General features: G+C 37.2%; 2 protein-coding genes across 2 annotated transcripts in view; one reads left to right on the top strand and one right to left on the bottom strand.

Moving 5' to 3' along the window:
• The window catches only part of LOC107743202 (dynein heavy chain 11, axonemal), an 85,670-nt gene extending 80,657 nt beyond the window's left edge, over positions 1–5,013 (top strand). Inside the window, exons 72-77 of the mRNA XM_016556346.1 lie at positions 814–1,056; positions 1,643–1,825; positions 3,690–3,805; positions 3,911–4,023; positions 4,100–4,240; positions 4,314–5,013. Of these exons, the coding sequence (XP_016411832.1) occupies positions 814–1,056; positions 1,643–1,825; positions 3,690–3,805; positions 3,911–4,023; positions 4,100–4,240; positions 4,314–4,561 (1,044 nt within the window). The 3' untranslated portion in view covers positions 4,562–5,013. The remainder of the gene's footprint in view (positions 1–813; positions 1,057–1,642; positions 1,826–3,689; positions 3,806–3,910; positions 4,024–4,099; positions 4,241–4,313) is intronic.
• Positions 5,014–6,323: 1,310 nt separating this feature from the next.
• The window catches only part of LOC107743169 (rap guanine nucleotide exchange factor 5-like), a 13,817-nt gene continuing 3,040 nt past the window's right edge, over positions 6,324–17,100 (bottom strand). The window contains exons 3-13 of the mRNA XM_016556299.1: positions 15,711–15,789; positions 15,366–15,515; positions 13,613–13,710; positions 12,986–13,102; positions 11,320–11,498; positions 9,967–10,057; positions 9,697–9,747; positions 9,372–9,459; positions 8,809–8,873; positions 8,474–8,528; positions 6,324–7,652 (exon numbers count right to left, since the gene is read on the bottom strand). Coding sequence (XP_016411785.1) covers positions 7,534–7,652; positions 8,474–8,528; positions 8,809–8,873; positions 9,372–9,459; positions 9,697–9,747; positions 9,967–10,057; positions 11,320–11,498; positions 12,986–13,102; positions 13,613–13,710; positions 15,366–15,515; positions 15,711–15,789 — 1,092 coding nt within the window. The 3' untranslated portion in view covers positions 6,324–7,533. The remainder of the gene's footprint in view (positions 7,653–8,473; positions 8,529–8,808; positions 8,874–9,371; positions 9,460–9,696; positions 9,748–9,966; positions 10,058–11,319; positions 11,499–12,985; positions 13,103–13,612; positions 13,711–15,365; positions 15,516–15,710; positions 15,790–17,100) is intronic.

Raw genomic sequence — 17,100 nt, forward strand, 5'->3', positions numbered from 1 at the left:
GATTTTTAGAGGTAATGTAGATTTGCAAAGAGATCTCGATTTATCTAGCCTCTTCAAGTGCTTCATTCAAGTTCTGCAGGCAGCATGTTAAAATTAGACTATAAATGTTTGTCTGTGGACCTCACACAACTACCTTTGAACAGATCAGGTTTGTACATGTAAATACTGCAGCTCTATGGGGCTCTCTAGTGGTGAGGATCTACATTGCATGACACAGTTTTCCTTGTGAGACAGTTTATAAGCACAGATAACAAAATAGAAGCTGAATGTATTAAATGTCTTTTTGTTCCCACATACTGAAGACATGTTTGTTGTGTTCAGGCCAGGGTTCTCACGTTTTATCTTATCTTAAGTGTGTCTTTTCTGGAGTGGTGTTTGTGCGAGGTAATTAAGGCAGTGGTCAGGCATGCAGCCCAGTGTTTCCTCACTGAGTCTCATTAGGCCCCAAGATGAGCAGCCATCAATCACAGAGCTTGTCTTTAGCCTTTCCACAGAGCTGCATTACTCTCCCAGTGTCCAGCACCAGCCCTGCTATCGATTACCACACACACCTTTATCCGTTACTGAGTACTCAAAGGTTTAGCATGTTACAATGCTTATCAGGACAAAATATTGTGCAGAAAAAAAAACAAGTTATCATATTTGCAACCTAAAATCCTGTTGAGTCGCTTCACTTGTTGTTGGAATCTGTCTTTTGGTTACCAGACAAGATCTTTAACCACCATGCTCACCCTTTCCAATATGAATCCCCAAAGACTGTCCTCTCATCAGCTATGAAGCATCTTCCTGTTACTCCATGATCTCTCTCTGCAGTTTGAAGGAGAGCTGTTCCTGTGTCCTGGGTTTCCAGCTCCTCCTGATCTGGAGCACACTGGGTATCACAGCTACGTGGATGAGAGATTGCCCTCGGAAAGCCCTGGTCTCTACAGCATGCACCCTAATGCTGAGATTGAGTTTATGACGGCCACTTCTGATGCCCTCTTCAAAACTTTACTGGAACTCCAGCCCAGAGACTCATCAACAGGAGAAGGAGCATCACAGTGCACAGAGGAGAAGGTAAAACTATGTATCATTGTTATTATTATTATTGTCATCATCATCATTATCAATGTTGAAAACAGCTGTGCAGCTTTTTTTTTCTGGTGGAAACAGTGACTTTTTTGAATAGTTTTTATTTGCATTATTTATCAAAGATGCATTAAAATTAATCAAAAGTGAAAGTAAAGACTGTTGAAAGTTTTTTTCAAAGCTGTATGACTTTCTTTCTGCTGTTGAACACAAAAGAAAATATTCTGAAGAATGTTGTTGCCATTGACTTCCATAGTATGGGGAAAAAAAATACTATGGAAGTCAGTGGCTACTGTCAGCTGTCTGGTTATCACCATTGTTCAAAATATCCTTTGTGTTCAGCAGAAGAAAGAAACTCGTACAGGTTTGGTACAAGTGGAGGGTGAGTAAATGATAACAGAATTTTCATTTTTGGGGGAACTATCCCTTTAATGCTTTTCTACCATTTTCTACTAGTGAATACGTTAATAAAATGTTTCTCCTATATGGCTGCAGAAAACTTTAGATTCTTTTAGAAAGCTGTATTTAGAACGTAGTCACTTTTGATACTCCATTTTTCTTTTTCCTTGCTCAGGTGAAGAGTGTTCTGGATGACATGCTGGAGAAGTTACCGGAGGAGTATAATCTGGCAGAGCTCATGTCTAAAACAGCCGAGAGGAGCCCCTACATCCTGGTGTGCCTGCAGGAGTGTGAGCGAATGAATCTGCTGCTGGCAGAGATACACAGATCATTAACAGAGCTGGACCTGGGACTGAAGGTAGGAGACAAAACAATCAATACAGATGATTACTGATTATTCAGAACCAGCTGTATTTGAATACTGCACCTGCATGGATTTCTTAAGTTTGTTTGGGGAAAACCCCCTTGAAATGTCTGAATTTTTAAAAAGTTTTTATACTAATGACAATAATTCATGAATATCGATTAGGTACCATTGCTTGGTATCCTCTATAATGAGTCATATATGAATTAATATACTTCTCCATGGATATACACCGTTGTTCAAAAGTTTGGGATCAGCAAGATTTGTAATGTTTTTTGAAAGAAGTATCTTTTGCTCATCAAGGCTGCATTTATTTGATCAAACAGAGAGACAAAACAGTAATATTGTGAAATATTATTACAATTGAAAACGGTTTTCTATTTTATTATACTTTAAAATAGATTTGACCCTTATGACTGGTTTTGTGGTCCAGGGTCACAATTTTCATCTGCCATTACTCCAGTCTTCAGTGTCACATGATCCTTCAGAAATCATTCTGATTTATTATCAATATGCTGATTTATTATCAATGTTGAAAACCGTTGTTGCTGCTTAATATTTGCTTTGTGGAACCTATGATACTATTTTCAGGATTCTTTGATGAATAAAAAGTTAAAAAGAACAGTATATTCAAAATAGAAATCTTTTCTAACAATGTGTCTTTATCACTTTTTTTAATAAAAAAATACTGATCTAGGGCCTCATTTATAAAAGGTTGCGCAGAAACCATCCTAAACTTGATCTTACGATCATCTCTCAAATATGTGTAGGCCTATGTGTGATTCATAGAATGAACGTACGCACAGAAAACGCACGTACGCCTCTCTTTCAGATGTGAAATCTATGAATCGCAACTAATCTTGAACTTGCGTGCAACTGAATGGTTTCAGCTCTCTGCCTTGTAAACGATTCCTAATTAATGTCATTAACAAAAGATCACCAGTCATCGTCCAAATTCTTTAATTTAGAACAGCGAGCTGCAAGAACAGCTTACATTTCCAAAAACCTGCAGCACTCCGACAAGAAAAAGTACATACGTCTGCTCAGACCCTGACGTGACGATAAACACTTTTCCACGTCAAAGGCAGTTTTTACAAATATGAGCGTTGGCGTGGATTTGAGCGTATGCACACTCTATCAAATCAAATCTGTGCGTACGCACGCTTTATAAATGAGGGACCTAGAATCTAGAACATTCTGCTGAGATATATTTTCCTTAAACTATATTCAAGGGATTTGACCATTTAAAATGAAACCACAAAGACAGTAACATTGCTGTCACTTCATTGCCTGTGCCTGTAAACATGAATGATGTAATGTCATGCAATATATTTTCCAACTGTTTTATATTTTGTACCCACACGGACTAATAAATATATTAAACAAAAAAAATAGATTAAAATGATTCAATAATAATATAGAAATTAATAAAAAAATAATTAATTACCAATATATTAATACATTTGAATAAATTATGATAATTATTTAGAAACAAAACCTACATGTAAATGGGTTTTGATTATACATGTTTTATATGTATTAATACTACTACTACTACTACTACTAATAGTAGTAATAAATAATACCAATTATTAATAATATATAATGTTATAATATATAATATCATTGTTAATAATTATGTTATAATTAACAATTATTAATGAAACCAATGAACATTCCACAAGTGATGTATTATTTCATTATTGTAGATGAGTATTGAATTTAAGTTTTGCATTTCCTGTGAAAAGTAAAGAGCGCTGTAGCTACAATCTGCCTTTACGCAGATTTATCTTATACATGCACATATTTTTTACAGCAGGTGTGAACCGTATGACTGTTCTCTAACATGATATTACAGGGTGAACTGAGTCTCTCCTCAGACATGGAGCAGCTCCAAACCGCTCTGTTCTATGACAGCGTTCCAGAGAGCTGGAGCAGGTTGGCCTACCCTTCAACCAAAACACTGGCTCTGTGGTACAGTACCCTTCATAATAACGTCACATTACAGAAGAAATCTACAACACTCAACTGTTTCACTGTAGGCTTTAGTTATAAGGTCTACATAATCGTATCCTGCAGGTTCAGTGACGTTCTGGCTCAGTGTCGAGAGCTGGACACATGGACTCAAGACTTTGTGTTTCCTGCTGTGGTTTGGATCTCTGGACTCTTTAGTCCTCAATCATTTCTTACAGGTAAGACAAATGGCCACATGAACACATCCAAAACAAGACTTGCTGCCATTGTACTTAAAAGTGTTCTGCTTTGCAGCAATTCTGCAGAGTATTGCTCGAAAAAACAAGTGGCCTTTAGATCGGATGAGCCTGTCTGTGGACGTCACCAAGAAAACCAAGGATGATTATGGCCATCCTCCTCGAGAGGGAGCGTACATTCATGGACTCTTCATTGAGGGTGAGTATAAACTCTATTCCAATGCGAATTTCCTGTTTGTGTGGATGAATGTGACACAGCTCTCCTCCTGCAGGTGCTCGCTGGGATAGCTCCTCGGGTCTGCTATCAGAGGCTGTTCTGAAGGAGTTGACTCCAGCTATGCCAGTGCTGTACATACGCGCGATACCCATCGACCAGCAGGATGTGAGGAACACCTACGAGTGCCCAGTGTACCGCACCAAACTCCGCGGCTCCACCTACATCTGGAGCTTCCGTCTCAAAACACGCCAACCGCCTGCAAAGTGGGTTCTGGCAGGAGCAGCACTGCTTCTGTCAGTGTAAACAACCAACCAACTCCATTCTGCTCACAGAGGTTGACTTCTACAAGTTATATGCTGATGGAATCATCATTTTTTTTGGTTTCGTATTAAATGCAAATAAGATGTTATGTTGTCTGATGCAGGGCTGCACGATTGATCAGAAATAAAACCAAAATCATAATATGACTTATCAAATCGCAAATGCTGCAATTGAATTAAATATAGATATACGCGGAGTTTCAGGTGAAGCACATCTTTTACACACAAACCTGTCATGATCCATGTTTTTAGTGCCTCAGAGTGGCTCAGTTCACAGTAAATGATTTCATCTCTACATCTGCTGTGCATTATGTCGTTCATGTATTTGGAAACGCAACATTCGCCAGCCATCTTCCCAAAATTGTAATGAATGATTATAGACCAGCTGTTGTCATCATAAATAAATTAATTTGCAGTACTGCAATAAAATGCTGTTTTCTGACAAAAAAGCTTGATAATTCAATGTTTAAAAATTATATTATATATAATTTTTTTTTTCATTTCACGGTGAGATATTTCAATAGTATTTTTTCTTATTTTAATATTTTATTTAAAAGCTAGTAACTAAACATTACATATTATTTTTACTTCGTCATTTTGATGTAGAATCTCAGAAATGGGGCCAAATTGTCCAGCCCCACAAATAAGTACAGCAAACCGTGGATTTTTTTATTTTTTTTTTCACAATTATATTTTTACCAAATCGTGCAGCCCTAGTTTTACAGAAACATCAGTATACCGTAGAAAAGTTGCCGTTATTGGTATAAGTATTGTTAGTATTAACACTTTGCAATATTGATGTTGTTATTAGCTTAATTAAATTTAAAGCTGGTTCTAGACAGCTCTGTGCTCACTGAATGACACAATCTCCTCCAGTGCTGCTACAATGAGACTCCCAGTAGATTATGAACCAGGCTGATACTGATTTTCAAATGAGCTGTGTTTGACCTTCCTCTCCTGCTGAATACAGATAGATAGTGTGATTCATCTCACGCCCGGGACAGAAACCAATTTATCATCTCTGAATGACATGCTTGGTCATGTCCATTTTTTCCCCTCACGTGTCCCTTGATGGGATTTAATAACTAGCTACAGTATATTGCTGAACTGAACAAATGTGATTTTGTTCAATAGTGTTCAGAAGGTAAACTGTTAAACATCAAATTCTACACAGTACACAATCACAAAACACAACATCTGCTGTTGGTCTGGGATTGTCCGTGTGGTTCTTTGCTATGACGCAGACTTTGTCAGGAGACAAGAAAATGATACATCTGTCCCGGAGAGGGAAATGAGAGGTTAGCACAAGCTATGGAGCTGTTCCTCCCCTCTCAGTGAGTCCAGCAGTGGCCTCGCAGCAGGTAATAATGGCCCAGAACAGGATGGATCTGTAACTGTTTAGACAGTTCATCCTCGGCTCACACTGAGACGCACTGTAAGCCAATCGAGCGTCACAGAGAATATTCACACTATTACTGATGCATAATGAGGTCTGGGGTTAGTAGGAAGTCACGATTTGTAGACCCAATGAATCAAAACGGGAGTTTTGTGGCATTTCCTGTTAGTCTCTATGAGCTAATGTACACTTAAACGTTAACAAACCACTAGGTGGCGGTAAGTGTCTAGTTTACGTTTAACATTTTCAAACATACTGTATAAAAATGAGTAAAATATTAAACAAAAGATGGATTTTACAGCACCTGGGTGCACCTGAAAAAAAGACAGTGTCAGTTATTATTATTTTTTCTTTAATGTCAGGCTCTTTGTGAAGAAAACTAGTGCAAACAGCAGCTACAGTCAGTCACTGCAAACACTTGTTTTTCTGAAGGTGAGATGTACACCTTGCTATTGCTTTATGGCCTGTTTATCATTATTTATTAAAAACAAAGTCTTCATATTTACAGAGTTCACATGTGAACCTCACAGGCATTATCAGACTGGTCAATCAATGGCGTTGCCAAATCCTTCAGACCATCTGATCACATTTACAGTACATTATATCTTTTCTTTGTATTTAAAACTTGTTTTGTCTTCCCTTCTGATTCAGGGACAAGCTTGTTGTTTAATAAATATCTCAATGTCTCACAAGTCAAAGTACAACTTATACAAGAACTCTATACATTTGCTTTCTTCAAGCACCATCTCATGTAAGCCATTACAGAACCATTGCTCAGTTATTTTCAGTAGGGCTTTTCCAATAAAATACATCCATAATTTAAAACCCAATTATTTCTATGACAGTCTGCTAAATAGATTGCACAGATATAGTGTTTTCCCTCAAATATATGCATAATTTTAGGATTTACTTACGGTTTATGCAAGTTCAACTAATTGTCGCTTTAATCTAAATTTCTACTAGCAATTCTGCACCTGAAATACAGTGTGCTGCCTTGGGATATCTTTCTGATTGTCTACAAATTGTTTGTTGGCCATGATCTAAAAAGGCATCACATTGTTTTGTTATTTGCGCATGTAGCTCAAATTTCAGACTAATTGGACTGCACAGAAATAAAGATGTGCCTATTAATTTCTCATATATGCATATGCTCTTATTTATTAGTGAAGCTACATATTTTGCAGTGGCAAACTGGCTCAAAATAACTAAAATCTGCCCTACACTACTGAGTGAAAGTGTGATGTATGAAGACATCTGAATTCTCAACATGATCTTTCTGTACTGTAACTTAAAGAATACTGGATCACTGTAATGTTTCCTGTTATAACCGTTCAGTAAATTCTTGCTGTTTTCTTGCATGATTCAGCTTCTTTGTTCCTTTCACATGGTGGGTTGAACTGGCTGAGATTTCTTTGGCTGTGTGATACTCTGTATCTGTTCTGTGTGGTTGGCGTGATTGTGTCTCCCCCTAGTGGAGGATTTACTCGTCACAGTCTTCAGTTAGAGCAAGGATGCGGTCCAGTCTTCAGTAGTGGTTTTAGGATATATATCGAGTTGTTTTATGTCCTGGGCTCAAGTCTGTGTGAGAGCTCAAACAGAGTCTGTTGATTGTCGATGACGTGCAGGTAATTGATGTACGTTCTCACTTCCACGCTGTCCTTCTGGGACAACATGTTTCCTAATGGACAAAAAGCCAAAGATAATTATTACACCCTATAGAAATCAACACAACAGTAGTGAGACTGACTTTCAGTGTACTTGAAACCACAAAACTGGGACAAAACTATTTTTTGAGTGTAGAGAGAGATCTGGGTTATGCAGTAATATACGGTCTGTCTATGTTCAAATTTAAGTGCAAGTGGTCATTGTTTTAAAAGCTAACACTTTCTGCTATCTAGGCTTAAAATGAAGAGACAACTTCTGAAGAGACCATTTCTAGGCTGATTCCTCTGAGAAGTGTAAACATTGTGGTGCTATCAAAAACATTTCGGTTGTTTGAGCAGTCCGACCAGCAACTAGCCATAGCAACACTGGCTCAACCAATGGCACGAGTTTGTGTTAGGATTATCTGTTTATCTGGCCAATGGGAATTTGTGGGTTAGATGGGAAACCTGTTTGAAACAGGTTGCAATTTTTTTTGCAACTTCATTTTGGTTCACAGTTGCCAAGTCTTGCGCAGTTTTCCCGTGGAATTGGGCAACTTTAACACTGTTGCCGCGGGGTTGTTTTTCATAAGCGACCCCAATAATGTGATATTTAGCCCCTGCGATGTGACCTCACCAAAAACCGTGTATTTTACTCCCCAGAACGTGATTTTTACTGGGGGACCCCCCCTCAAAATGCCATTGGGCTAGTTTTGGGCTAGTTTTGAGTAGCAACTGGGCAGGTTTTGTTGTGAAAACCTGGCAACCCTGTTTGGGTTCAGCTGGGCAGAGATTACACACTTCATCAAGGTAGGAAATATTTAAACTTATAAATCTGTGTGATTTGAGCACTTACCCATGTGATCTGTCCGACACTGCCTGATAATCCGCACTGTGTCTGCTATCATGTGCTGTACATAAAATACATTCACATTAGCTTGTTTTGCTCATTTGATGGGACATGATCTTAAAGGAAGAGTTTGCCCCAAAAATGAGAATTCTGACATCGTTTACTCACCCTCATGTCATTCCAAACTTGTATGACTTTCTTGGGGAAAAAAGCCCTCTTTATTTTTGCAGGTCTGGAATGACGTGGGTAAATAAATGATGGCAATTATCATTTTTGGGTGAACAAGCTCTTTAATTAAAAAAAAAAAAAAAAACATCTATAAGGTCTAATTGTTCACTTACTAGTTTGTCAAAGTTGACTAGGTTGTCGAGAAATGTTTTGTTGCCCTCATGAATGAAGGTAATATCTGTTCAGATAGAAATTGTTTAGACTTTAGTACACACATTACATGCAAAACAGCAACAACAACAAAAAATCTCTCAAGGAGACTCTCACCATGTCCTAACCAGATACATTGCAACAAAGCAACTAGTGATAAATGCTAATTCTTTTGTTCAAACCAGCCATGACCAGACATTTTGTCAGTATGTAGGTTTCTATTTCTGCTGTTGTGATTGGTAGCTCTGTCCACTGCAAAATCTCATTAGTCCAAAATCCCACTCTTCATAACTGAACTTTCAAGTCAGCTAGAATGGAAATTCACCCTATTTTCTAAATATATGATTCATTTAAGCATTTCATAAATTTTTTTCTCCGTGAAAATGACAGACTTGTCTTTGGTGACTTCTGCTGGACTTTTCCAATCATGTCGTCCACATAAATCCAAACCCATGGTGTCACGTGCAAATTTTGAATAATCTGATGATATCATGTATGTTAAGAAGCATAAATTTGCTTACTGCACCTTTCAGAAGTAGAGGTAGGAAAGGGATCTTGGGAGACTTCATCTTCCTGAAGGCATCTCTGTAGGCTTTGTGATTTAAAGAAGGGTCCTGCGGGTCATGAAAAAGCATTCATGTGCACATATTTGTGTGTTTGTTTTATTTTACACTGAAACCATCTGGTTTGTCTCAAATCTCTTCCTCTGTAACACCACATGCTGTTTCCTCCCTGGAGGCCAGAGGCTCTGATATGATTACGGCTTCATATATTACATCCTAATGAGCCGTAAAAAGCACAAAATTCTCTAGCAGGAGGCAACTTAAGATTGGGTTGAGACAATCACTTACTGTCAGGCTCTCCAGCTCAGAGAACAACTTCCTGAACTTCCCAGGGACTTTCTGAAATGAGGACAGATATAAAAATAAAAAAAAGACACAGAAGAATTTAAGCCAATACACAGTTCCTGTTTAGCAGAGTTTGCAATACACTCTAGTTTCTTGCTTCTAAAAACATAATTCATCATAAATATAGACTGATGTTGGAAATCTAAGTGCAACACTACCACTTCTTCATATTTAGTAGTATATTTCTGTGCACTGGAGTTGGTGCTTTCCTACCTCCCATGTCTGAGTGAGTCGACTGACGGCGGGACTGTTCAGTCCCATAATAATAGCAAAGAATGAGTTCAAGTTCCTCTGTGCTTTACAGCTAAATAAAGAAAGGAAGATAACATGAGCGTGTTCACCACCTGAACCATTTGAGTAGAAAGAAATACAACCACAAATAATTTCACATTTTAAAGAGCTCATATGACGTTGCTAAAAAGAACATTATTTTGTGTATTTGGTGTAATGCAATGTGTTTATGCAGTTTAAGGTTAAAAAACACATTATTTTCCACATACTGTACATTATTGTTTCTCCTCTATGCCCCGCCTTTCTGAAACGCGTCGATTTTTACAAAGCTCATCGTTCTAAAAAAGCGAGGTGTGCTCTGATTGGCCAGCTATCCAGTGTGTTGTGATTGGCCGAATACCTCAAGCGTGAGACGGAAATGTTACGCCCATCACCATACTGTGATGCCGTGTCCGGCCGGAGCGACGAGACAAAAACATTAAAACCCATTACAAACGAGGCATTTGTTGCATCCAGTGAGGACATAATTACGGATTATAATGACTTATACTGTCTGTTTACGCGTTGCATTGCATCGAGCGGCGTAAACATAAAACCATGTCTGCATTTGTGATCGGAGAAATGACAAACAACAAGTGCTAACGTTAATCCACACTGCCCAAAACTCGCGTTTGAATCATCAGTGGCAAATGATAAAAGAAAACGTACTTACGTGAGTCAGAACTGCCGGCATTTTAGTCTAACGTAACTCTCCCACGAATACCTCAAGCGTATGATGGAATTGTTACGCCCCTTACCATATGATGCCGTGTCCCAGCGCGACGAGACAAAACCAATAAAACCATTATAAACGAGGCATTTGTTGCATCCAGTGGGGACATAATTACTGATTATAATGACTTATACTGTCTTTTTACGCATTGCGTTGCATCGCGTCGCGTAAACATAAAACCATGTCTGCATTTGTGATCGGAGAAACGACAAAAACCAAGCGCTAGTCTACACTGCTCAAAACTCGTGTTTGAATCGTCAGTGGCAAATTCTTTAAAAAATTCTGAAAGCATACTTACAGGCTGTGAGTGAGCATTATTTGTCAAGAACACCGGCATTGTAGGCTACTCTCCCAGGAAACAGTCCTCGTCCTCCGCGCCACAATGTCTGGGTGTTCTTAGAGGTTTTAGCACGTTACTATATGATTGCAAGGATGTTTTGAGTTGTTAGGTGGTTGCTTGCCGGCCCAAGTCAAAAGTGTATGATATTCTTGAGCTTGGATATGGCTGTGGTCCTTCAGCACAAGTCTGTGAGATTATTTTCGGTTTGTGAGCGTATACTTACTGTGCTGCGATCTTGATGAATTTCTTGAAGAGCTGCACACGTTTGCAGAGGGTCGGGCACAGAAGTACTTCGGTCATCACCCACTGCTGAGTCTCATTGCAGCGCTGTAACAGCTGCTCCAGCGCCACCATGTGGCCAGTGCTCGTGTCACGGCTCAGAGTAAAGTATACCAGCTCTTGCTGCAGAGAAAGGAAAAATGACATGGATGTTGGATATTTTAGAAGATTCTTTTTTGAAAGTCAGTATTAAATTAAGACAATTGAGTATGTTTGATTACAAATCAACCATATTCTTAAAATGACCATTGTCACGTTGAATTCACCCAAAGTTCACCCAAAAATGTAAACTCTGTCATCATTTACTCACCCTCACGTCGTTCCAAACCAAAAAGACTTTCGTTCATCTTTGAAACACAAATGAAGGTATTTTTAATGAATATTTATATTATAGTATATTTTAATGAAAAAGTTTATAAAGGCATAGTAAATGTAATCCATATGAATCAAGCACTTTAATCCAAGTCTTAAACTAAGATAAATTATTGTGTTATATGATGAATAGATTTAATTACTTTATTTTTCATTTTAGTTTCATTCGCATGTAAACACTGATCAACACACATACACAGAGAACATTAAATATGATTTACCTTAACACAGTGAGAACAATCATCAAAGTTTTGGGTGAATTTACTTTTTATGGAGACAGAAATCTCTCAGATTTCATAATCAATATCTTCATTTGAAGATAGTTATTTATTTATTTATTTTTGAAGATGAACAAAAGTCTTATGGAGGGTAAGTAAATAATGTCAGATTTTTCGGTCACTTTATTTAAAGGTTCAATTCTCACTATCAACTATGACTTTTGCCTCAAACTCCTAATTTGCTGCTTATTAATAGTTAGTAAGGTAGTTGTTAAGTTTAGGTATTAGGGATGAAGAATATGGTCATGCAAAATGTGCGTTTTATAAACACTAAAAACAGCCAACATGTTAATAATTGGCATGCTAATAAGCAACTAGTTAATAGTGAGAATTGGTCCCTATAGTAAAGTGTCACCAAACTTGATTATATATAATATTTAAACATCTACTATATGAAAACAGATATTATGCAATAATTCCACTCAATGTGATCACTTCTGCACACCCAGTCAGTAATGACAACGATTTTACTAAATTTGCAGCGCACACTTAATAAACAGAATGCTATCGTGGGTGTGGGATTCGGGTCACACTTTATTTTAAGGTCCAGTTCTCACTACTAACTATTAACTACGTTTACCTCAATAAACTCCTAATTTGCTGATTATTAATAGCTAGTAAGGTAGTTGTTAAGTTTAGGTATGGGGTTAGATTAAGGGATCTAAAATATGGTCATGCAGAATAAGCCATTAATATGTGCTTTATAAATACTAATAGTAATATGCATGCTAATAAGTAACTAGTTAAAAGTGAGAATTGGTCCTTAAAATAAAGTGTTATTTTTAAACTTTTTTTTTTTTTAATGCTGTAGTTGTTTAAACTGGCTCTTTGTGTCAATACTCACTACCTAATTGGCTGATTTTAAATTTACATTTTGCTTTAGTTTAGTTTGTATTTCAAAGATATCCTTTCTAGGACACCTTCTCTAGTGCTGCACTGTCTGAAATGTGAAGACTTTACCTCATGGACATTACTAAAGAGACTCCAGTCACAGTTGGTGAGCGACACGGCTACATCCCACGTGTTCATGCTCAGCATCTTTACTGAGCGCTGCTGCCCATTATCAGTGAAGGGACTCTGGGAGAACAGAAGACAGACACTCAAGTGCATTGTTATTTGTCAGATTTAAAGGGGCCATATCATGAACAAAAGGATTTGACTTGCTCTTTTAAATTAAGAGTTTAATGTAATATGTATACATAGTCCCTTCCCAGTTGAATCAAACCATTTATGAATACTAAGATAAAGTGGGTCAATCACAAATTAGAACAACAAGCATATTAACATATGACCACCCAAATTTGCATATCAACACCTATTCGATAATCAGCAACCTGATCCAGCATATGAGAATGTAACACTACTGGCTCTCCTGAGTAACATATTATTTTTGTATACTATTCAAGTATATTTTTGTACTTGCATTGAGTTTGTTTCTGGCATAAAATACGGGCAGGAACTTTGGTGCAAGAAAAGTTTAGAATGCTGTGCCTTTAAAGTTGTACAGTTGTGTGTAGACTTGAACTAATGGAGTGGAAAGCAGATTTCTTTTAAGAGCAGTTCAGAGAACAGCATTCTGACTCTCACCATGATCTCAGTCAGGTCTCTTCTGCAGACGTGCAGCCGCTCAGCGGCACTGAGTGAAGACGAGAACACACACTGATCCGACTGAAGCAGAACCTTCTCTGGAGAAAGAGAGAGAAAGAGGAATAACAATGGAGAGAAAACAGCAATATCGGGGAATACCAAACAGTGAGCTACAAAAGAAAAGAGGTAACAAAAAATTTATTTAGAAAAAATTTACTTGGTCCCAAGAACCATTTGGTCAGTAGGAAAAAGTAAAATAAAATAAAACTGGCGAACCACTAAAATTTGCTGAAGTGGTTATTTTGAAAAATTAAATGTTACTCCAAAAATCTCTTTCTATATCAAAAGTATTTGCATATGAAGACAAATTTTGCCTCATCACTTTTTCACCAATGTCTATACTATGTTCCTCTGGGAGTCTTTTGGCTCAAACGTGGATGCCCCTCTAACAGCCCTTATATTTATGATTGTATAACTTAATATATTATAATTTTTAATAAATTTTTACCATTTATTGTTAGACAAATTATGTTGCTTGATAATTTTAAATAACCAGAAACATATTTTCAATAATCATATACACTGTGATCAGAAAAAAATAAAAATAAAGGTGCAGTTTATAATATTGACAGTTAGCGGTTGAAATGGGTACTGCAGTCCAAATTCAAAATATTGGAGGAAGTTGTTTTTCCCGCTCCCTCCTCCTCAAACTTAATGCTAACGCGGGTTGCCAGATTGTGGACATGTAACAGGAAAAATGCAGTACTCTGCGTTTTCCACTAACTGGCAACCCAGTGTATCAAATTACCGTATTGTCCCGAATATAAGACGATGTTTTTTTCTTGGAAATACATCTCAAAAAACGCGGTCGTCTTATATTCAGGGTCTAGACTTTGACATGTCAATAATACACCCACAACAATAGGTGGCGCCAAATACGCATAAAACAAGTGTGCCATTAAATACGTAATGTAATGCGTGTTGTAAAGATCGCGAGTAAAAACCAAAGAAGCAGAAAACCTTACAGCTGCATGAGTGGTGACTGTCACGTTAGCCTGATGGGACCAACTCTACTTCTACTGTTAATAAGATTTTGGTAGGCTACTATTAGATGGATAGCCTAAATGTCCTAATTCAGATGGGCTACCTGTTTTTTTTTTTTTTTTATGGTATATCAAAAAGTGTTTATTTTTTAAATGTGATTGTTGGTATATTTTACCAGTTTTTACCATACTTTCAAAACAAAAATTAAAATAGGAATATGCAATATGATAATAATTGAAGACAAAATGTGTTTTACTGAGAAAAAACAAGATTTGTTTTTTAAAAAGCCTTTTTCCAAAAGGTACATCTGGAAAAAGGGGGGGTCGTCTTATAATCAGGGTCGTCTTATATTCGGGCCAATACGGTACTACTGGTTAAACTGGCAGTGGGCAGAATCACACGAACCAAAACAAAAACAGACATCCCGACACAGAATGCACATTCAAAGTAGAATAACTGGCTTTAGCATTGTTTTGGGGGGAAACAAGGATGTGAGCTTAACATTTCCTAAATATCTGCAAACATATGGTATTTTTTATGCTTTAGAACAGTCAAAACAATTACATACAGCACCTTCAATACAAGCTTTTAGCTCTGTTTTACCCTAATGACTTGTTTAAAAGCATGATGCACCCTGCAGACAGGTAAGTCTAAAACAAACACAAACCAATCAATATGAAAATAGACAGATGTAAGAACTTGTTCAGACCTCCAGGATATGTGACGGCCATCAGCACCATGTCGTCCTCATCACAGTCGAGCCTTTCGGCCACAGTGCTCAGCAGTTCCTGAACGGACACCTCGCCGTGTGTCCTCACACTCACGTATGAGTCTATGGTCACGTACACACGACACCACACTGAGGAGAAACACACACACAAACATCCAGCGCTGCATCAATCAGCCACCAATTCACATAAAAATGCCATAAAACAAGGTTCTCACATAGTATTATTCATAAACAACCTGCTGTGGTTCTCCAGCAGCTCTGTAGGCAGTCAGAACGCTATGAGAGTGTAGGAGAGAAATATGAGGGAATATTTTATGAGCTTACCTTCCTTCCTGTCCCTCTGAGCTCCTCTCACAGGGTGCCAGTTCTCCTTCAGACTCAGCTGGTGGAAGAGAGCTTTATTCTGGAAGATAATAAACACGTGGCATTGAGAATATTATTGTTTTTGAGATATACACATGCTGACACACACACCTTAAGACAATGGAGAAAGCCTTACGCTGTATAACTTAGTAGTGTTATTGTTAACTAAAACTAAAACAATTAAAACTTAATTGAAACATTTTCATTAACTGAAATAAAGCTGAAATTAAAATAAAAACAAACTTTTGAAACAAAAATATTTTAATTGCTATACTAAATTACTGTACTAAGTAAACATTTCTAGATATTACTAACAATTACTATAGCTAGAACTGGAATAAAAATAAAGCTAAATAGAAATATTAAAAATAATAAATGACAAAAACACATAAAATAACTACAACTTGAACTGCAATTGTAAAAATAAATCAAACTGACTAAAACAAGGAATAATTTTATTTCTAAAATATTAATTACTAACAGCAGGAAATTCAAATTCATTTTCTGATTAAAGGTCCGTTCACACCAAATACAATAACTAAAAAGATAACTATAACAATATTAGCATCCACATCAACCTGTGGTAACGTTCAGTTTATTCTAACCATGCACTGCAGCTAACCAAGCCACTGTAGATGCTTGAGCTCTTTAAAGCAGGATGGATTCTGATTGGCTTTTGAAAATGAATCCAAATATACTGTTCTTCTGCATTGTTATCGTTATAGTTGTGGTGTGGAATTAAAATGTTATAGTTATTGTTATCATCCATGGTTTGAACGGACCCATTTCACATTTTTATAATATTTCGGAAGTCCATTTTTGATAAGCTCGCTATCGCCATCTCTGGTCAAAACATTAAACTGCAAGTTACTTTAGGATGAACTGTGATATATATACAGTGTGTGTATATACAGTGCTGTGAAAAAGTTTTTGCCCCCTTCCTGGTTTTCTTTTTTTTTTTTTGCATATTTGTCACACTTCAGATCATCAAACAAATTTTAATATTACACAAAGATAACCCGAGTAAATACAAAATGCAGTTTTGAAATAATTATTTAATTTATTAAGGTAAAAAAGCTGTCCAAACCTGCCTGGCACTACGTGAAAAGGTAATTGCCTCCTAAATCTAATAACGGGTTGTGCCACCCTTTGCAGCAACAACTGCAATCAAGAGTTGTTTTGCAATCAAGTGAGTCTTTCACATCGCTGTGGAGGAATTTTGGCCCACTCTTTGCAGAATTGTTTTAATTCAGCCACATTGGAGGGTTTTCAAGCATGAATGGACTGGTTAAGGTCAGGTCACAGCATCTCAATCAGATTTAAGTCCGGACTTTGACTTGGCCACTCCAAA

Source organism: Sinocyclocheilus rhinocerous, unplaced genomic scaffold, assembly GCF_001515625.1.
Source record: "Sinocyclocheilus rhinocerous isolate Xijiao unplaced genomic scaffold, SAMN03320098_v1.1 scaffold946, whole genome shotgun sequence".
In the NCBI taxonomy this organism is placed as follows: Eukaryota; Metazoa; Chordata; class Actinopteri; order Cypriniformes; family Cyprinidae; genus Sinocyclocheilus; species Sinocyclocheilus rhinocerous.